Raw genomic sequence first — 23,217 nt, forward strand, 5'->3', positions numbered from 1 at the left:
CACACTAAACATGAGATTAGAGAATTAGATAACTAATGTTTGAACTTGACAAATTGCCTCCTAGAATTAGATAACAATAGATTAAATAGCTTAATCATAAATAGATCAATAGTGTTTAAATTGAGTGAATTTAGAATTACATCCTAGGATAGACGAAGTTGTACCCCTATAAATAAGTTAGAAAATAAGATAAGGAATATGTAAAATAAGTATCATACTTTTCACTTTCGAAGGACAATACAATGTGTATTGGCAAAAGAATTTGCATTATTCTTCTTATGTTTTCTTACATTATAAGACCATCTCAATTTTACAACCAATTTGACAAAGGTGGTTTACTCTGTTCAAATCTGAAGAAATTATCAGGATCAACCCTGGTTTTCACTCTCATTAATCTGTCGAAATTTTCTTTAAAAAATTTTCTTCCATAAGTTTAAGCAGTGACAATGCTTGTTGCATTACTTGGATGATTGGCTCCAATATCAAGATCTCTGTAATTGAGGAACGCCTCCCTTGGGGATTTTGAAACAAACGGGGTCATGAACTCATAAAATGACCTTGAAAAGTTCATATAATGATCTGTAGCCTTAGCATCAGTCCAAAATGTAGAGTACTGAATCAAGAATAAGTTCCCTGCCCTGTGAGGAAAGGGGGTTTCAAATGGTGAAATCTTCTCCATCTTTCCACCATAAGGATTCCATTGCATCCATACACTCTCACCTTTAATCATCCATTGCCATATGGATTGCATAACTTCCTTTGGAATTGGGTTCTTCACATAGTCTGACTTACTTTTAAAATAGGACGAAGGAAGCTCTTTTGAAATACCTAGTAAAGTTTCAAGGGGTGTCCCAATTGGCTTATTTATCCAGAAAAGGGTTGAATTTACCCAAGGCATTTGAGTGCAGTCACTTTTCTGCAAACCCAGTTCAGGGAAGCTCTTATTCACCAAAGGTAAAAGTTTATCAATTGGCCCTAGGAATTGACCAATAAAAGAAAGTAGCACTGTCTTTTTACCCACTTTTCCATCAACCACTTGAACCATCGCTCTTATGAAAAGATCTTCATGCAGTTTTGATGCAACTTGTTGCCATTTATAAACAACATCAGTTGCACCTTCTTCCACAGTCTTTTTCACATTGAAAACAGTCACTTCTGGAGTCACAGGAACCAATTTGATCTTCCATGACAGAATGACCCCAAAACTGGCCCCACCACCTCCTTTAATAGCCCAAAATAGATCTTCTCCCATAGACTTTCTATCAAGAATTTTACCATTGACATCAACAAGTTTTGCATCAATGATATTATCTACAGAAAGACCATATTTTCTCATCAGATTTCCATACCCACCACCAGAAAAGTGTCCACCAGCACCCAAGTAAATGCTGACTCCAGCTGGAAATGCAAGAACTCTGCTTTTCTTAGCAATGTTATAGTAAAGGTTGCCAAGTGTTGCACCGGCCTGAACCCATGCTGTCTCATCTCCAATGTTCACATTAACTGCATTGAGATGAAACATGTCAAGGATAACAAAAGGGACATCTGATACATATGAAAGACCTTCATAGTCATGGCCGCCGCTTCGGATCCTAATCTGAATGCCATTGCTCCTAGCACATGTAACTGCTTGCTGGATATGATTTTCATGCAGAGCAGTTATGATAGCTAGAGGTTTCGGTGTTCTTGCTGTTTTGTATCGGTTGTTTCGTATGCGCATGTTCAAGATGGATAAGAATGAGGTGTTGTGTGGAATGTAAATGGCTCCAGAGATTGGAATATTTGAAGTTTTTGAATGGCTAGAAAGACAGCTAAGGAATTTTTTATTGGATGATTCTGAAGTTGCATGTGAAATGGACAGAACAATGGTTAAAGTTGTCAAGAGAAGAGTCCATGGACCCATTGTTTCCATAGCGTCTGATGAAAGTAGTAGTTTTTGTGTTGGTGTTTAGTATTTCATATTGCATTGGATCTAAATCTATGCCATCAGTATATATAAGTAAAATTAATCTGACCTATACAATAATAATTTTATGTTATTCATTATTTTAATTATTAATTGTAAAGAATTTCATTTCACATTTTTTAAAATCTATATACGCATTAGAAACAATAAAAATTAGTTATTAATAACATTTAATGTTATTCACTATATTAATTAGTGACATTTAATGTTATTCACAATATATATTAGTTATTAATAAGTAATAACATTTAAAGTGGACTTGAACAAATATTAAAAGATATAATTAATATATTAAAATAAGTAATAAATAGAATATAAATATTAATAAAACATAGGGTTAATGGTCAAATTAGTCCATGTCTTTGTAGCGAGTTTTGATTTTAGTCCCTCCCCGAAAAATATTAAGCGATATCTCCCTGCGTTTGCATGCATTTCGGTATTAGTCCTCACCAGAGGGCGGAGCTCCGATGAGATTGCCTATTGGCATATTAACGCTTATGTGGCATGCCACGTGTAATATTTAATTGAAATTTTAATTCCACCTGTATAATTAATAATTAAAATAAAATAATTAATTTAATATAAAAATTACAAAAAAAAAACTAAAAATTGCTAGAAAAAGAAAAACAGATTACATAGAAAAAGAATGCCAGAAATTTCCTCCTATGCAAAGCAAGAAGAGATCAATTAAAACACGAAGAAAAGAAAAAAGCCAAGGGAAAAAGATAAAACTAGATTAATATCTCAAACAGATACTAACGAAAGCACCACATTCACAGCATTGATCATCAAAAGCCCCAAAACACCAGCAAAAAGCCAACATAGGGTAGTAGAAAATCTTCTGCATGTGTACCTAGCCACAATCCTTCGAATTATCCAAGGCAAAAATCCGAATGGTAGCACAGGTGAATCTCCGCCCTCACCCACAACCACCGCCGAATTTCCGTCGTAGCCCACAACCACCACGACCTCCTCTGTTCTCTCCCTTCATTTCACCCAGCCACCAAAAACCCCAAAACCTGAAAATCATCCCAGATCCCAGATCTGTGCCTCAACCTTTCTGATGGCCACCATCTAGATCTGGTAGAGGGATAGATCTGCAGCCATCGCACCTCTGTTTTCTGCTTATTCATCTTCCTCTTTGGTTCTGGATGAGGTTTGTGGGCTCAGTTTCTGGGTGAGGTGGGGCTTGGTTTTTTTTTTTTTTCTGAAAAGGGACTCCACAGGTTCAATTTAGGGTTTCAAAATTCCTCCAATTCCTCTTTGGGTTCGTTGCGTGGGGTTTTGGCAGTGGGGGTCAGGGTGGTTTAATGGGTTTTGGGAGGTAGGGTTGGGGATGAACTCATGCTGAAGATGAATAATAATTACAAAGTGAATAATAATTTGGTTAATTTTTTTTTCTATGTATAATTTAGTGTTAAATAATTTTTGTAATTTTGAATTAATAATTTTATTTTATTTTAATTATTAATTAACACGTGGAATTAAAATTTCATTTAAAAATTACACGTGGCATGCCACATAAGCGTTAATCTGCCACTAGGAAATCTCACCGGAGCTCCGCCCTCCGGCGAGGACTAATACCAAAATGCATGCAAACGCAGGGAGATATCGCTTAATATTTTTCGGGGAAGGACTAAAATCAAAAGTCGCTACAAAGACAGGGACTAATTTGACCATTAACCCTAAAACATATATAGGTATATATACAAAGTAAAGTTGACTTGGAAATTTATTAAATGCTATATTTAATGTAATAATATATAAATATTAAAAAGAAAGATAGATAGATAGATAGATAGATAGATAGATAGATAGATAGATAGATAGATAGATAGATAGAATTGACTTGAACTTCACATTAATAAAATTGAAGTTAGTTATTACTCCCTCCGTTCCTAAATATAAGACCTAGTTTCAAAATTTTGAAGTTCCTAAATACAAGACCTAGTTACAATAATCTAACAAAAGGTTTTGTACTCTTCCATTTTTACCCTCCACATTAATTATATGTTTTCAATTCTCAAGTTTTGATTACCACTTACCATTAATTAGTGAGAGAAAATGACAAAGGGTAAATATGGAGGAATGTATGCATTTTTAAAAAACCAATACACTAATTGAACACATTTAATGTTTTCTTAATAAGCACAATTTTTTGTATTAGATCTTATATTTAGGAACGGAGGGAGTAATAAAAAATTGGAAAATGGAGAAATTAGATTAGGACATTTTTTAAATGTTATACAAAAATAATTTTTAAAAAAATACTCAGAGAGATTGGTATCGACTTATAAGTAAGAAGTTTATCAAAACAATTATTTTTTTTGTCACATTTCTTCATAAGTCTGTCACATTTGAAATATATTAAAAGAATTATTTAATTTACAGGATTTATAAAGATAATTATATTATTGCCACATTTGAAATGAGATAAATAATATAATTGCAATAAGTGAAACATAAAAATTCATCTCAAATTAAAGAAATAAAAATTTTGATTTTCTATCTAAAAATAATCCATAAAACTAACCTTGAATCAAGACAAAATAAAGTATTTTTTTTAATGAAAAAGAACTCTAATCCGTGGGTTGGCTCGCTTCACTCGCCCAACCCGCGGGTTAAACAAGCCGGGTTGCACTAACTCATGTTTTTTTCGAGCTGAAATTTTACCAACTCAACCCGACTCGTTTAGCCAACCCATCGAGTTTACCCGTGAATTGTAATCCATATTGACAACTCTATTGGTACTATTGATGACAACACGATGCATCTTATTTTTTGAAGTCCAACTCATAAAATCTTCTATGTTAAGTGGGTTTGCCTTGCAGTAATATTGAGATGGGTGACTACCTCCTGGGAAGTTTTCTCGGAAAGCGCAGACAAAGCACGCTAAAAAGTACCTGTTATTACTGTGATGTCAGTTGTTAGATCGGGATGTTACAAATGGTATTATAGCCGACCTCTCCCGTTACGGTATGGTTCGGGGACGAATCAAGCGGAAGCTGGTGAGCATGTGACACTCATGGTCCACAAGGGTGGAGAATGATTGCCAAAGGCAGGGAGTGACTGCCAGAGTCGGGGAGTGACCGCCTAGGCAATGGGAAACATGACTAAATCGATGTTGCATCCGAAGAATAGGTATTCTGAGACTGTATAAGTATGAGACTATATAGTTCAGAGGGCATAAAAGATTTGATTGGTACTGCTGATGATAACATGATTCATCTTATTTTTAGAAACCCAACTCATAAAAACTTCAAAATTAAGTGTGCTTGTCTTGCAGTAATATTAGGGTGGGTGACCTCCAAAACTTGCACCGTCTTTTTACCCTTTTTTCCATCCACCACTTGTGGCATCACTCTAATGAAAACATCTTAATGTAATTTTTTTGCAACATGTTGCCATTTATAAACAACATCTGTTGCACCTTCTTCCCAAGCCATTTATACTCAACAGCTACTTCAAAACTTGGAAAAGAAATTGCACTCTATCTTTGCCAAAACAAAGTCAAAAGTTTTGGTAATTCGTCTTCCAGTTTCCACTTTTCACTGTTTTCATCAGCTTCGTTATCTCATTGCTCTTCTAAAGAGAATGGACCAGAGTTGTAGATAACGGTTTTACTATTCTCTACTATTGTTTGTGCCTGCACAATCATATAAATGATCTCATTTAACTGATTTAAGTTCATAAAAGTTGATCTCATATAAACCGTAGTTGTAGATAACGGTTTTTAATTGAGTGCTTATATATTTTTGGATATATGAGTTGTACATGATGAAATGAAAGTGTAGTGTTGTGAAATGGTTAATCTTTTTTTAATTTTTTGCATGACGTCCAGGAGCGGGTAGGCAGCAGGGGACCATTTGAATTAATGATGTATATAATTTAAAACGAGATGTAATGCACTGTAAATTGAACTTTTTTAAATTACAATTCATTCGAAGGTTGATCCAAGGCCTCTAGGAGTATTAATTTGTTGTAGTGATTATATATAGCGTTATTAATAGCTTAGTCGACAGTTGGTTTCTACATTGAACCCAAGGAGTAGCAGCATCTTGAATCCAAAGAAGATACAACATGTTGCACTTGAAGCCAACAATAAACCACCCATTTTTTACTTTGCCTGGAATCTACCAAGTGATAGCTTTTCTTTTTCCGACTTAGCATTAAATGAAGTCTAAAGCAAATTTTGAAGTGATGTCTTTTTACCTAAAAAATATTTTTTATTAAAACTTTTTAAGTAAAAAATAATATTTACTTAAAATTTATTTCTCAAGTTTTTTGAGATGCAAAATCATTTATTAAATTATCATAATCAATTTGATTTAACATGTCTTTTTCAAACAATAAGAAAAATGTTGGTACCCAGAATTGTGTGGTTCATCATTCTCCTTCTTGAAATTTCGTAACCTCTCATTATTGCAACTTCAAGACCAAAAATGTTGTCAATAACGTACTATTTACCCAAATATTAGTAATTTAAAAAAAAACTATACTATATTGGTAAGTTTTAGAAGAAAATAAATTTCTATTTGCGAAAGGGCAATAATGATATGTTACGTAAAAAAATAGAATATAAATTTCTCCATCTATTATATATATGTTCTATATGAATAAGAAAAAAAAGACAAATGCTACTAACATTTACTTTCTTAACTAACGAGACATAGGTGGTATGCTCTGTTCAAATCTAAAGAAGTTCTCGGGATCAACCTTAAATTTCACACTCACTAATCTTTCAAAATTAGCTCGAAAGTACTTTCTCCCAAAACTTGGAGCAATATCCATGATTGTTGCACTGCTTTGATGATTGACTCCGATATCAAGATCCCTGTAATTGAGGAATGCCTCCCTCGGAGAGTTTGAAACATATGGGGCCATAAATTCATAGAATAACCTTGAAATTTCCAAGTAATGATTCCTTGCCTCAACCCCATCTTCCCCCCAAGATGTCAAGTACTCAATCAAGAACAAGTTCCCACCTCTATGAGGGAATGGTGTTTCTAATGCTGAAATATTGTCCATCTTCCCACCATAAGGGTTCCATTCCATCCGCACACACTCAATTTTAATCATAAACTCCCAAATGGATTCTAGACTCGTCTTTGGAATGGGATTCTTCACATAATCTGACATGGTTTTAAACGAGTATGAAATGGGCTCTTTGGGTACATCAAGCAAAGATTCAATCGGGGTTCCAATTGGGTAATTTGCCCAATAAAGAGTGGAATTGATCCATGGGATTTCAGAGCAATCACTTCGCAACAAAGCCAATTCGGGGAAAGTCTCATTTAACAAAGGAAAAAGGTCATTAATTTTTCCCAAGAATAGGCCAATAAAAGTAACTTGTATTGTCTTTTTATTTTGAGTACTATTGACAACTTCAAACATTGTTCTTATGAAAAGATCTTCTTGCAACTTTGTTGCAATTAGTTGCCATTTGTAAACAACATCAGTTGCACCTTTTTCCAATGTTCTTCTCACTTTGAAAACTGTCACTTTGGGAGTTACATGAACCAATTGGATCTTCCATGAAAGAATGACACCAAAACTGGCCCCACCACCTCCTCTAATAGCCCAAAATAGATCTTCTCCCATTGATTTTCTATCAAGTATTTCACCGTTAACATCAACAAGCTTCGCATCAATTATATTATCCACGGAAAGACCATAAGAGAAATGGCCTCCAGTTCCTAAAGTTGGACAAACCCCAGCTGGGAAAGCATGGATTTTGCTTTTCTTTGCAATTTGATAGTAAAGTTGACCAAGGGTTGCACCAGCTTGAACCCATGTTGTTCCACTTGCAATGTCAACATCAACTGCTCCAAAATGAAACATGTCAAGAATAATAAAAGGCACGTCTGATACATATGAAAGGCCTTCACAATCATGGCCGCCACTCCGGATTCTAATCTGGAGACCATTATTCTTGGCACATATAACAGTTCCCTGCACGTGAGGCACGTGTATAGGTGTTACGATGGCTAGAGGTTTTGATGCATTTGGATTAGAAAATCTGTGATTATGTGTGTGCATATGCAAGATGGATAAGAATGAGGAGTTCTTTGGAGTGTAAATGGCGTTAGATGCAGGACTTGAAGGAGGGGAATGATTTGAAAGACATTGGAAAAAGTTGTCAAGGGGTGATGAATCTGAAATTGCCTGAAGAACATACTGCAAAATGGTGAGAGTTGAGAGGACAAAAGAAAGGGGTGTGATAGTATCCATCACAGACTGAGTTATGAGTGTAGGAGGCTGGTATTTTGCACTCAAATACCATAGATTTTATAGGGCGTTTTAAAAAACTTAATAGTTTATTTTCACTATAGGTTACCTATTTGAGTTTTTTTACCGTTTTTATAATTTAATATTTTTAATGTTGCAATTTCAAACATTGGCATTAATATTTTAGCATTTAAATGTTATCAATCAATTGTTGGTTATATTTTTGTATTGATTTTTAACATTTTAAGGTGTTGCAAATGTTTAATTTTAGGTGAATTCTATGGTACACAATCAGAAATTTTTTTTTTGGTGTGGTACCCCATGTGATATTTTAAGTTATTATGCTGTTGAAAAAATGCGAAATGATTTATTATTGTAATTTTAAAAAAATCAATGATCGACTTAATGAATTAATAACATATAATTTCTAGGTTTGTTTATGTTATGCAATGCAAGATTTGAAAATTAGAGTTTTTAGTTCAATTTGCAATTCTCGGAGATCATCTAAATTTCTTTCATGTCAGGATCATCTTCCTTCATGCTCCACCCTTATTAAACCTTCAAATCTTCCTCCATCATCTTCCTCTAAATTGAAATTGTATGTTTTTTATTGATCTACATCATTTTAGATACCAAACCTTGATCTCACTTAAGATATCACAGTATAACACCTTAATTTTATTGAAAAGATATGATTCATATAATAATTACACATATTACAATATTTAGTTATTAATTATTTTGATGAATGTCTCAACCCATCCTTTCCTTTAAATGACTTTTCTGGGTTCAAAAAAATAGCTTCTTAAACGCGCATGTCCTTAGGATGACGCCACTTTAGTAGGGTCTAAAAAACAGTTTCCATATGTTATATGTGCAATTTTTTTTTTTAAATGTTATATGTGCAAAATTGACTTGAACAAATAATAAATGATCTATTTAATATAAAAAATTGTAAAGAAAGAGAGTACATAAAAGTGAAATATATAAAAAAATATATTTGAACAAGTATCATATGTTATATTTCATTTAGTTTTATATAATATATTAAAGAAAGAAATAAAAAATACCTAAATTAAATAAATACAAAATTATGTTGACTTGAAGAATGATTCAATACTATATACTTATATATAAATAATGTATCAGTCAAATAAATATATATATATATAATATAATATAATATAACAAGTAAAATTCACTTGAACTAGTTCAAGAAAAAAATTTAACTTGAACATGTAATAAATGTTATATTTAATATATTATTGTATATATATTGTAGATAAAGAGAAGAGAATATTTAATTGTAAAATATATAAATTTGACTTGAACAAGTACAATATGTTATACTGAATATAATATTATATAAATATTATAAAGAAATAATAAAATATACAAAAGTATAATATATACAAGTAAAATTTATTTGGAGAAAGTATTCAAATCTGTCTACTAGTATATAAATAAATATTGTAGAGAAATAGAATAATATATATATATATATATATATATATATATATTACTGGAGATATCAACTCTGCATTACATTTATGGATGCACTTCTTTTTCAATGGATATTGTTGTTTTCTTTTGGGTTAAAAACTATAACCGTCCCTGAACTTTGAGCAAGTTTTGAAAACCGTCCCTCGCCAGAAAATTATCTGAGAACCATCCTTAGACTTTCAAAAACAAATTGGACCCGTCCCTCCGGCAGCCTCGGGTCCGGTCAGCGCTTACGTGTCTGTCCACGTCAAGTAATGAGAGTCCGACGTGGCTTTTTTTAATAATAAATATATCCTAATTATCTGAATTAACCCTAAATCCCCAAATTATTCCTAAATCTCTAATTAATTCTAAACCAAAAAATCCCCAAATTTTCAAAGATGTGAAAGAAAGAAAAAAAAATGTGTATTATCCTCATATGGGTTCCTTCATCTCGCTCCAAAAAATTGAATCTTTCAATCTGGCCATTGAGTTTTGTTAGCCAACAACGGAGCAGCGTTCTTAGGCGGAAACTCTCTTCAATCTCTGCAAGAAAACCCACCCCGATTTCCTGATCCTCTGTCTCTCTTTCAACGGAGACGCTTCTATCCAAATTGGGGATTTAGGATTTTTTTGTTCTTCGATCGGTGATGGGAAAGCGAGAATTCGACGACATGGCTGAGCACAACGAACATGATGAACTTAAGGTTGAGTCTTTGCTGGACAAGATTCTAGAGAAGATCCAAGACCATGACTCGTCTTCTTCGTCCGATTCTGACAACGAGAAAGAGAAAGAGAAAAACAATTCCTCTCCTTCCTTGTCTTTGTTGATTTGTATTCTGGGTTAATCTGTGAATTCTTATCCATTTCTATTTTATTTCATGTCTTGTAACGCTTTTTCTTTCGGGGTATCTTAGGGTTCATAGTTTTGTGCCAGTTTACTGGATTTTCATTTAAAATAGCTAATTTTGGCTGCTGAACTTCAATTTTTGTATGGTGGTTCACTGGATTTTTTTTTTTTCACTTGGCCGATGTAAAGTTTCAATCTTTTCTATTCCCTATTCACTCCTCATATGGGACGGATGAAGCTTCAGAACTTGGAATAGGAATTTGAAAATTTGAATACATTTGGTATTGTTGTTGTAGGATGTTAGGAATTTAGAAGAGTTATAAATGAATTAGAGGGAGGTGAAGGAATTACATTATCACATTTTGAGTTCAATTGGTCGGGAAAGGTGCAGTATTGATGCCCCAAATTTATGGCAGAAGGATGAGCTTAACACACTTTTCATTATTTGTAATGATTTTTAGTTGTTTTTTTTGGTTTGTTCAATGTTTTGTTTGGGTTTATTTAGGGTTAATTAGGAAAAATAATTAGGAAATATAAATTATTACAAAAAAAAATTCACGTCAGGTCTCATTAATTGACGTGGATGGACTGGTCCAATTTGTTTTTAAAAGTCCGAGGATGGTTCTCAGATAATTTTCCGGTGAGGGGCGATTTTCAAAATTCGCTCAAAGTTCAGGGACGATTATAGTTTTTAACCATTTTCTTTTAGAGAATAAAAGATATTATTGAATGATTGAATTACATGAGAACTATCTTCCCATTAAATAGGATAGAAAGTCAAGTCACCTACAAATAAAACCCTCCAACTGCATAGTTGATTAAAGCACAAAAGAAAGCCACCCTCAAAATACATATTAATGGACCCAAGTACACATAGCTACCTGTCTTTCAAAACAACTTAACCAATACATCCATGATATATACCACCAGAGACAAGGTAATCATAAACCAATCCATAACACTTCACGCAAGATCAAGATACAATAAAGTCCAGCTGAGGACAAGGTTATAATGGGATAACACTTCACGCTGCAACACCAAATAAAACATTAGCAGCAGCTAGCAATCATGATGCAAAAACCATATACTCCATGTCTGCAAACAATTGACCTCTCGGCTATTCCCTCGACAAGGCAGCATAATCACTAACATTAAGCTTCCATAACAGCAAAACCAAAAAACCACAGCCAATTAGACACAAGATAGCGAATCCTCCAGCCATATAGAGCACGACTTACTGCAACAAAAAAGCCCCCCTAATTGATTATGCTAACTGATTGCTATCCACATAAATAACTACCAATCCATATAGCACCAAAAATACACCCATTGTCTATGCGGTTTACCCAGGATATTATGTTGGAGACTCAGGGGAGCTCAAAGCATTAATGGACAAATACTGAACACTACAAAAAGATTTAAACACCACATCTTTACCAAAAATCTTAAAGCATTGAATTTATGAGTCATATTTCTTATAAAGTCTCCACCTCACCCATTCTTAATCAATTTGAGACTTCAACTCACAGTTAAATTTGCAACATTAATTTCTTAACCTCCTAATTCATTTAACATGATAGCAGGGGCCGATCCATATATATCAGTGTAACTAAACATAAAAGAAATTATAAACTAAAATATATTAAAAATATTTTTTTTTGGAAAAAGAAAAATATTATAGATAAAACTATGAGAGAAAGTTTCACATGGAAATAGATAAGAGTTTACAGTCCAAGAAGGACTAGGCTTACAATGAAATATAACAAAAGAAACAAAGTGAAAAACAACAGTACAATAAAGAAACAAGAACAATAAAACAGGGAAAATGTATTGTATTGGATGACATGATGAACACAATAATTTGAGTGAACATTATCATGATGCATATGAACAACAGACACAATATCAAATATATTCAGGAAGAAAATAAAATGAAAGCAACACACAATTGTGAGAGACTTGGTTTTTTTATCAACTAAGGTAAGATATATTAAAATGAGAGTACTAGGTGTACTCCAAACCCACTTACAGCAAGAAAGCATAGAACTATGAAGAGCAAAAGAACAGAGCAACAATTCTATTTTGCTTACACAGACCTGTTACCCACAAAAACCAAAGTCAAACAAAACTGCCTATACAAGGAAAAAAAATAGAAGAAAACCAACGAACACAAGTTTCAATACAGATACAATTGTCTCACAAATCAGGGTAAAATCATACACACCTAAGATTGTGAATTGGATAACACAAGTTTCAACTCATAAACCAACGCCTCACCTAAAATCTTACACAACCACGGAAAGAGCGTGCATGAGAGAGTTTTTCTTTTATCATTTTTTTGAGTAATGTTTTGTCGAGCATATAAATTTAAAAAAAATAAAAACTGGAATGGCTAAAGCCACACCCTGCCTTAATGGGGGTTCGTCCATGCATGATGGGTGATGTGGAACTTGCTCCACCATTACTATCAACCCCACCAATTACTATATATGTATTGTAAGAGTTATATCTTCCACATTCATTGTATATGCCAATAACCATTATCTTCCAACAATCATAATTCTCATTACCTGTACCAACAATACCATACTCCACCATAATATATAGTATACTTAAAACTAAACCGCTCTAAGAATCTCTGCACGTTAAGACATTGCAAAAAAATTATGACGCAACTTTAATATTGGCTTTTTCTAAAATTTCTTCAGTACACATTCTCACATATACCTTTCATCAATGTCAACCGATGCTCATATGCTATTCTAAATCGATTAGCAATAACTTATATTTTCCATGGTATGGTGAAAGTACCATACAGATAGACTTTATCTTTTACTGCTAGCACCAACTTTAGAGTCTTTTTCTGTTACTGTTCCACCTGGACGTTTCTCTTTATATGTTGAGACTTCTCACACTTTAGTATGCCAATTTTTCCATAAATCTTCTTCCCATAAGCCTCACTCCTAGTTATCAACACCGAGTTTGATGAAGTGTTTTCCTCACTTTTCATTCTTCTTTCTCTAAAAATAATTTTACTCACAACTTCAAAACTCAAAGTTTTCTTCTTCCAAATCAGAAAAGAAGTGTGATATTGTAATATGTGCTAAAAAAATGATGCTATGAAATTGTTGTTTAGAAAGAATCTAAGTATAATAGATTTAATATTTAAGCATCTCCATTGCTGACTCAGACTCACCCTCAGGGGTGGACCCACTTAATGGCTGGGTGTGGCTTTTTTTTTTTTTTTAATATGCTTGAGATAATGGGGGCTGCTACTGTGGGGTGACATGCTAGGTTAGTAATACATACATACATATTAACATAGTAAAACATTAACTTATGGCTAGTAAAACATTAACTTATTTGAATGAATCATGGTAATGAAACGCTCAAAGGAAAAAAAAAGAGCAAAAATGAAATAACAGAGTTGTCAACAAGCTTCAAAGTCATCTCTTTCTATTGACACCATACCTCCGACAGTGAAACAAGTAATTAATAAACCAAGTATTTAAGCATGATTGTTTATTTATTGTTTTAGATTTGCAGTTGTATGAGCTCAATGTCAGATTTGATGAAGAGAATACTGGACTTTTACAATGTATTTCATGTTTGAGTCCCTCATCATCATTTGAAGCTTTTGATGCGAAAAAATTATTGAGGATGGTTGAACTCTATCAAAATAATTTTGTAGATTTGTCAGAAGTGCGACATCTTCAGAATTATGTTAGAAATGTTCGATGTGATCCAAAATTTGCAAAATTAAAAGGACTTTCAGATCTTTGTGCAAAACTTGTGGAAACAAAAAAGTGCAACACATTTAATATAGTTTATAAGCTTCTGAAGTTGGCTTTAGTCTTTCCGATAGCAACTGCAAGCGTGGAACGTGTTTTTTCGGTTATAAAGTAACAAAATAGGTGATCAATGGTTAAATGATCGTCTTGTAACTTTTATAGAAAGAGATGTTCTTGGAACAAATAACAATGATGTTATTTTAGCTCATTTTCAAAAAATTGATAGTAGATGATTTTCATTGTAAATACACTTCATTATATTTTTAATATATTTTAGTCTATAATTTCTTTTAGTTTAGCCACACTGATATATAAGGTCTGGATCCGCCCCTACTCACCCTCATTCCGCAGAAGGTGCACAGTTTACAATACTATATTGCATGGTTCTAATTATGCTTTCTATAGCGTAAAATCTGGTTACTAGTTTTGCAAACTTTTGAAAGGTCGATTACCACCTTATTTGTTCTTAATGGCAAAATTTTGTGCTTTGAGTTGAGTTTTTTAGGTGTGGAAAGAGACGGACGGCTCTGTGCTGGTAGATACTTGGAACTCAAAAACTCCCAATAGTTCTTACCTTCATCATCACAGATGACTGCAATGCTCTATCGACTTCCTTTGAGGCTTGTCTTTTGACGAATATTAAGCGATCATGGAATGCAAATCCTAACTATTTGACTAAGTTAGCTTGAGTTAGGATTGTCTTTGACTTGCCAACTAGGTTGTCATTTGTTGATTAATAGGAAAAAAATACTGATCAAGCGCTGCAATTATTGATCAGTTACCCATATTAACTGGAATTACTTCAAAGCTAAAATGACTCCCAATCATTGAGCTCTCCACCAAAAAGATTACCAGTTAGTTTGTTTTCTTAGGACAAGCAAGATCAATAACTTAAATTCAAGTTTGTGATTTGTTGAGTGTGGGAGAGCTTGAATTACTCAAAAAGTTAAATGACTTTCGAACATAGAACTCCCCACAAAAAGGATTACCAGTTGGTTTTTTTAGAACAAAGAATTAGCAATGAGTAAAATTTGCAAGTTTGTGATGTTGCAGACCTCTTTCATTTTTTCAGCTTAAATGAAAGAGTGATGATAGAGTCGCAAGGTGGATAAGTTTCACAGACCAAGGTTGAAATGAGAACAAATCCAACTTAAAAACCAAATTGGAATCATAAGGTAAGTAATAACTGGCCTACCAAGTCTTCCATTGGCCTACAAAGATGTATAAAGAATAGAATTTGCAGTCTTCTCAGGATGTTCAAAACCGACTCTAGAATCTAAATTTCCCTCTAATTTTGGTGGACCATGATGATGATGATGATGATGAAGATGATAGGTCGGTCAAATTGCTTCCCCCTCCACTTTATGGTAGGGTACTGTTAGCAAATTGCTACCAATCAATGAGCATTTTCTCTTCTTTTCTTTCAAAACAGAAAAAAGTATAGCCCCATGATTATGAACATTTTTGCGAATATTTTAAGGACCTCTACTTCAAAGCAAAATCAACCTATTACAAAAGATTTGATATCAAGGGAAAGAAAGTAAAAAAAAAACATAAAGGAACAAATTTATTCATACAACAGAACACTATTCATTTCATCAGGGAATCAGAAAGAGTATACAGTATCCAAATTTACCAGAACATAAGGGCCTAAGATTTCCCTCCAAACAAAATCACTAGAACTAGAACCTCTCCCACTTTCTATTTGACTATAGATGTACAGAAAGATTACAAACAAGCCAGGGAGCAATCTTCAATGAAGAATTTGAAGATGTCCCTTGTAATGGTTTCTATACGTGTGTGAGACTAACCAGTGAGATCTCAATACTCATCAAGTCCCTCTCTAATCTATCAATTCATTGTACAAACAACATGTGCAGTGTCTATTTACACATATAACCAATTCTAAAAGAGGAACTCTAACTTTATAGTACCAATACCATCATCATAAGTTGCTGTTTTCCATGGCTTACTCAGTGGAACCAAACAAGGCAACTGAGATTCCACCCAGATTCTTACCACTCAGCCTTGATTTTACTGATTTCCTCAAAGGTGCTTTTGGAGCTTCAATTTCCTCAAACTCATTAGCATCCTCAATGTCAAATGGTGAACGAAAACCAAAAGTTTTCTTCTTTGGTGTGCTATACTCAAAATGGAAATCCCTTGCAATCTCAGTCTGCAATAACAAAACCAAACATTTCACAAAATCAGAACAATCAATCAATTGAAAAACACACAAATGAATCAAAAACTCAACAATGAATCAGTGATACTACTCTGTAAGTAACTCACCGCTTCTCTAATTGTTTTTGAAACATGTAAAAGCTGCTCCAGATCTTCATGGTCCACACCACACAACACCCTAATCTGCAATTCATCCAAAAGGGTCAAAGAAAAATCATCAATTTCATAAAAACAAATTAACAATCAGAAAAACTCAATTTGGGGCTAAATTTCATGATTTCAAGCTTGAATTGAAATCAATCAGCAAACTCACCAGAACATCAAGAGGAAGAGCTTCAAGGCGAGACCTTTCCGAGTTGAAATTGATTCTCCCACTGCAAACTCGCTTCAACGGAGTCATCACTGAATCATTTTCCACATTATTGGTAACCACAACCCTCTTCCTCCCCATTGATAGTGTTCTCGCAAAACTATAACCCTCAAACCCTAACGCCATTTCCCCAAAATCAAACACAGTTTACCCTCTTCTCTGCAAACCACACAGCAATTGCCAATTTGGTCACCGAATCAAAGAAAGTTGAAAGAAAATTGAAACTAACCTAAGTTTCCGTGGTTTCTATTTGTGAAAGTGGAATGAATGAAATGAAATTGTTGATTTTTTGGGAACAAATGGTGTGAAATCAAGTTCCTTTATATATGAAAAAAAGTTACCATTTTTTAATTTTTTATTTAATTTTTTGGTTAATAGTTCAAAACTCAAATTAGTTCATGAATTTGTAAGCGGGTTTGATTTTAGTCTCTCTGAGGAAAAATGACGTTTAGCGACGGTCCAAAACCATCTACAATTGTAGAAACAGCAGGTAATAAACGTTATTTTTCACAGATAGATTAAAATCAAACTCGCTTACGGACTCGAATTACTGATGGATTAATTTGACCGTTAATTTTTATTTATTTTTTAAATAGAGGAATATACCGCGTGGTGAGGAAATTACGGGAACCTTCGAACAGAAAAATCGGGAGAGTTTTTATTTTCTTTGTTTGTGGCGGTTTAGAGAGAAAACTAGCCGTTGGGGAAGGACACGTGGTGGAATGGGAGAGGGTGAGGGACGCGAGTGGAGAGTGACGTGGTGATTTGGTCGGCTTCGTCGGTTACTTCTCGAACACGTTCTCTGTACGTGGACGCGTGTGGATTATGGTGGATATTCGGTGTAGTGGATCACAGTTCATCGTGTGGTGCCACGTGTTGGATGGGTTTGATCGACGGTGGAAAAGAAAAATAGAAAATGGGTGTGGGGCCCGGTAAACGAGTCATAGTGGTTTTGACGGAGTTGTCTAAGAAGTCGGCTGGCGTGTGGCGGCTGTTTTTGCTGTTTTGTGTTGGCAACTTGGGATGCTTTGCTTTACAGGTTTTACACGAGCTAGGAATCCAATGTGAGGGCATTTCTGTCTTTTTGTACCTTTTGTGTTTTTTTATTCTGAATGGTTTATGGTTGGTCTAAAACCATAGTTATTGTATTGAATGCGGCTAAAAAACATGGCAGCAAGCATGTGTTCTTGATCTTATCTTTGGTGAAATATAATGGTAAACAAAGTGAAAGTTGGATAAGGGTGAGATGTGTGAAAGATCAAATGATAAATGAGATGGTCTTATTGCACCATATATGGCAACAAATTCAGTGTGATGTTACATAAAATGAAAATGTTGAAAATGATAGAAAGATAAGTCACTCTATACTATTTGACAATAAGTTACTCTATGTTTGTTGGGTTTTTACCATCTATTAAAAGTGGGTTGTTAGCACTATTTTGCTAAAGATAAGTCATTCTAATACGGTTGGTCAATAAGTTGGGAACTTTAATAATTTTTTTTAATAAAAGGGTAGGTTCAACTTCGATCACCACGGGTCAAGCCATGTCTTAAGAACTATAAGTTATTTACATAAGTACTTACATATCGTCCACAACACAACTCTCAATACGAACCAAACACATTTTGTTCTTACCAACTGAGTAAACTTATGTTGGTTTAATAACGCAACTTGTGAGGGTTATTTACCTAAATTTTATATATTCTTAATGATTTCTAATTATGTCAAATCATTTAAACTACTTTACATGATTTCACTAAGTATTTAGTCTGAGGTACTATTTGGCCCAACTTCACTAATGATTTAACTCTCTTCTTTTTCTTTTCCCTTCTTTCTCGTTTGCGGCCTCATTCCATGTTATGTCGCTCCACCTTGTCATCCTTCCTGTTATCGTCGCCCTTGTCAGTCACTATTCGTCGCCCTTGGGCAATCTGCCGCCCCTGAACATCATCCTTACTGTTACCACCACCCCTCCCCAACACCATCCTCATTCCTCTACCGCTATGAGTCGCAGCCAAAACTCCTCCTCTGCGACTCTCAATTACAACAGAAACCTTAAAAGACAAACTTGCACCTTTTACTTCACTCAATTACAACAGAGGCCTATTTTGAAAACAAAACAAACATATTATCTCAAAATCTTCTTTTCTCTGCTTCTCTCAATATCTAAATTCAAAAAACAAAACAGATTACCTTAAAAAAATCAAAACCAACACTTCATTTTGTAATAAGAGACCAAAACACACCTAACTAATTAAGAGATATATTATTGCAAAACAAAAAAGTTCATCTACATAAGCAATACTTTGTAAAGAACAGAATGATTTGGGTGGGCAACCTTCTGTTCGAGAACCAAACTTTGATCTGTCCGGGCTCAATGTTGGAGAAAATGGTGCATACGTATGAGTTGTGCTGCCAATTTTAGTTACTTTTTAGAAATTAGACCACTTCATCACAAAGGAACCAATGATTAATTATCTCATCCCCTATTAGGCCACTAATTCCAATGCTTGCCTTATTCATGATGTTAGTATACAAGAAATAGCCTTAAGAAGTTGCGGTATTTGCATGAAGCTTTGACTTAATTGTTTAGCTTATGATGGATCAAACATAATGAGAGAACAAAAAAATATGGAGTTAAAACATGAAATAGGAAGGAAAAAAAGTTGAAATCACCAACAGTTGCTTGAATGATATCAGGGACAAAGAGGAACCTACACAAGAAAATAGATAAATATTTAAAAATGCAAAAAAATAGAAAATTAGCCATAGATTTGAGATGGAGTTATGGAACAATTCCAAAAGGATTCAGCATAGAGAACCTTGAACATATCACAAAACCTGCAAGTCAGTTAGGGATAAAAATGGTTTCGAGTGCTCTAGGGAGGATGCAGACATAGCAGTTTAATGTTGGTGGTGCCAGGAAGGATCTCACCACCATAGCTACAGAGGAGCTTGAAAATATGCCCTGGTTCAGATTCTAGAAAGAGATGAGCAATGCGGAAGGAACTTTGGAGGTGAATATGTTCCTTCGCAGTTGGAATTTGGAAGGTAGAGTGATTGGGTTTTGAGAGGAAGAGGTGTGGCCTGTCGAGAGGAAGAGTAAGAAAATCATAGGCGGACATACAATTTTGTTGTACACCCTCCCGCCCAACGCACTAGTGGCGATTTCTAACTGATGCAACCTTAGCTATGTTGTTTTTTAATGTAAATTATTTTAAGTGATTGGCCTTAGATTTGGGTTCCCTCTAAGGTGGACTTTTTTTTGTCCACCTGTGCACCAGCCTTAAACAAGAATCTTGGAGTATTTTTTTAATTGAATGGTTAAGATTGAATGAATGATAAAAGGGAAAATATAATTTGACAACCCTGAGTCGGCCCCCTCTTCTTTTCCTTGTTTCTGGAAAGGAAATGTCGGTGGCTACCTTCCTGCCCTTATCTCTCTTGTTGCTGTTGCTGGTGATGCTACAACGGTGGTTTCCTCTGCCGCTATTGATGCTAATGCGGGGGTTATCTTCCTACCCGGTCACCCTCAGGTTGTGCTCTTTGATGCCTTCGCTCCTGCTTCTGCTCCTACCCTCTTCGTGAGGCAAGGCGGAGCACAGAGCGACTCTGATTCGTCCACGATTATGGACAACGAGCGGGTCCCAGATCTGAATTCGGGGGATCTTGACCTTAATGCCCCTCCTTTGCTAGAGATTGCCTAATCTCAACCTTAAACGATTCTCTATTTAAAACAGAGATCGGAGAGTGATGATGAAGATGATTAGCCCGATCGCGTGACCCATCTGAAGAAACCAACAAACCCAGATGCGATAGTGGCAAACCCACCCACTCACCTAATTTGAAAGGATGGGGGATTTTGAGAACTGATTATGTCTGGTAAGTGGGTGGGTTTTCCATTGTCAAATCCGGGCTTGTTAGTTGGTTTAGATGGGTTACAAGATCGAGCTAATCATCATCATCATCACTCACCGATCTCTGTTTTAAATAAAGAATCATTTAAGGTCGAGATCAGGCAATCTCTAGTGGAGGAAGGGCATTAAGGTCAAGATCAACCAAATTTAGATCTTGGACCCGCTCGTTGTCCACAACAGAGGACGAATTAGAGTCGCTCTGTGCTCCGCCTTGCGTTACATAAGGGTAGGAGCAGGATCGAAGGCAAGGCATCAAAGAAAACCATAGGAGGGAGACCAGCTAGGAAAATAACCTCTACAACAGCATCAACAGCGGCAAAGGAAACCACTGTTGTAGCATTAGCAGGGAGAAAAGAGGGGGGCGACTTAGGGATTGTCAAATTATATTTTTACCCTTTTATCATTCATTCAATCTTAACTATTCAATTAAAGAATATTCCAATATTCTTGGATCTAACTGTGTTTAAGGTTGGTGCACTAGTAGGCAAAAAAAAAGAGTCAAATTACATAAAACAAGTTACATAAACAACATAACATAGCTTCAAGAAACCATACGAACCTGTAGAAATTGGATAACACAAATAAAAGTCCAACAAAATAATGAAAAAAATTAAATATCACAAAACTAATAAATATATAAAAAAATACCTTGACAACAAGAAGTCTTGTTTTTTTTTTTTTTTTCGATGATTGTGGTGGGCTTAGGCGCCCGAACTACAAGCCTCTAAAATAGACTGTGGAGGCACTATCAGCTAGGAAAGGAACTGAACAAAAGCTAGGTAACACATTGAAGATTCTAATATCAACTTCTTGGCTCATCTCATGTTTGGCTAAGGCATCAGCCACCGAGTTGGCTTCCCGAAACACATGAGCACACGATACCTGTTCGAAGCTTCGCATAATCCTTCTAATCTCAGAGACAAGAGAAGCGCTGGGGTGGTTATCATCACACCTTGTTGACAGTAACCGGTTGCAGCTAGATGAATCAGTTTCAATTGCATCCTCTGTCCAGCAATAACCTCACACCATGGAGGATACCCCATAGCTCTGCTTGCAGTACTGTACAGGAACCTAGCTTCTTCGCATATGCCAAGACAAAAGCACCAAAATGGTCTCGTACCACACCACCGCAAGCAGCCATTCGCGTTTGGGAGGAGAAAGCACCATCAGAATTCAGCTTCACCCACTCTTCCATCGGCACAAACCACCGGATGACTGGCGAATTAACCTCAGGTTGAACCACTCTTGTTACAGAAGCCGTGCTCAGAGCCTCACGGTAGTTCCTAACCTTAGCCAATATCATATTGCAAAGTGCTCCAGCAGTAGTTCTAATAGCTTCAAAGACTAGTTTGTTCCGCATTAACCAGAAAGTGTCAAGTGCCACACCAAATACTAAGGCCCAATCATGAAATCCAAAACGAGACCCCGACTCTCCCACATTCTCCATCAGCCAAGCCTCTGGTAGAAGGCCCAATCCACTTCTATTAGTTGGGCTAAAATATATAGTTTCATACTATATCTCTTTTATTATTATTGTTTTATGATTCCAGCATTTTATTAGATTTCATGTTCTAGAATACTCTTCTTTCTATGATGGTGCCACATGTAAGGTCACCTTTCATCCCTTAGAGTAGATAGTTAGTATAAGTTGTATGGTTTCCAGTATGAAATGATAACAAGAAATATGGCAAAAGCCTCTTTTATCTTTTTCTCTTAATTTTTCTTTCATTTTCTTACTTTGATCTTGCTTGGTAGAGTTTATCTCTACCAAATTGGTGCTTTCATCATGGACTCACACCTCCACCTTACCTCACCAATGGCTACTACTCCACAGTACAGCTATTATCCACAACCACTCCAAAGCTTTTCCTACCCACCCGGTCCACACAACCATTTCCCAGAACCACACTATCATCAACCTCCAATTCCCTCTTCTCCGTTGAAACTCATCAAGTTCTCTGGACATGATCCGAATTTTTGGTTGCTAAACACAGAGTTGTATTTCCTACATCACCCATGGCCACTAGAAACTCGATTTGATTTCATACTGCTATATCTAGAGGGCTTTGCGCTGACATGGTTCCAACTGTGGCGGCACCAGCTTGACTCATGGGAAAAATTTAGAGAAGTGTTTAAATTGTAGTTTATACAATTCAGATCTGACTATCTGAGCATATTGCAGCATCCAGAGGGACTAGGCTTGGGAACACAACGGTTGTTGTGCCTCCAAGAAAAGGTGAGAAGGTTAGCCATGATGGTGGTGAGGAGTTGTCAGGAAGGGAAATAGAGGAAAGAACACCATCTCCCTGTGCAAAATCCGCTGAGACTGTGATAGAGACTACAACAGTGATTCAGCCTCCAATTCAAACAATCCAAGTGCTAAAATCTACAAAGGATCGAGCCTCAGTAACAATAGCAGTGGACGAGC

At 35.3% G+C, this 23,217-nt stretch overlaps 3 protein-coding genes across 3 annotated transcripts; all 3 read right to left on the reverse strand.

Annotated features, from left to right (window-relative positions):
• Positions 1–433: 433 nt before the first annotated feature.
• LOC130714997 (berberine bridge enzyme-like 4) lies at positions 434–1,924 on the reverse strand. The gene has a single exon (XM_057564984.1). The coding sequence runs from the start codon at positions 1,910–1,912 to the stop codon at positions 434–436; it is 1,479 nt and encodes a 492-aa protein (XP_057420967.1). The 5' UTR covers positions 1,913–1,924.
• Positions 1,925–6,625: 4,701 nt separating this feature from the next.
• Positions 6,626–8,298, reverse strand: LOC130712176 (berberine bridge enzyme-like 17). The gene has a single exon (XM_057562014.1). It carries the CDS (start codon positions 8,195–8,197, stop codon positions 6,626–6,628), a length of 1,572 nt encoding a protein of 523 aa, XP_057417997.1. The 5' UTR covers positions 8,198–8,298.
• A 7,585-nt stretch (positions 8,299–15,883) lies between these two features.
• Positions 15,884–17,172, reverse strand: LOC130715770 (F-box protein At1g61340-like). The gene is made up of 3 exons (XM_057565890.1): positions 16,815–17,172; positions 16,610–16,684; positions 15,884–16,493 (listed from the first exon to the last, which is right to left on the reverse strand). The coding sequence occupies exons 1-3, from the start codon at positions 16,995–16,997 to the stop codon at positions 16,287–16,289; spliced, it is 465 nt and encodes a 154-aa protein (XP_057421873.1). The 5' UTR covers positions 16,998–17,172; the 3' UTR covers positions 15,884–16,286.
• Positions 17,173–23,217: the final 6,045 nt, after the last annotated feature.

This window comes from Lotus japonicus, chromosome 4 (assembly GCF_012489685.1).
Source record: "Lotus japonicus ecotype B-129 chromosome 4, LjGifu_v1.2".
NCBI lineage: Eukaryota > Viridiplantae > Streptophyta > Magnoliopsida > Fabales > Fabaceae > Lotus > Lotus japonicus.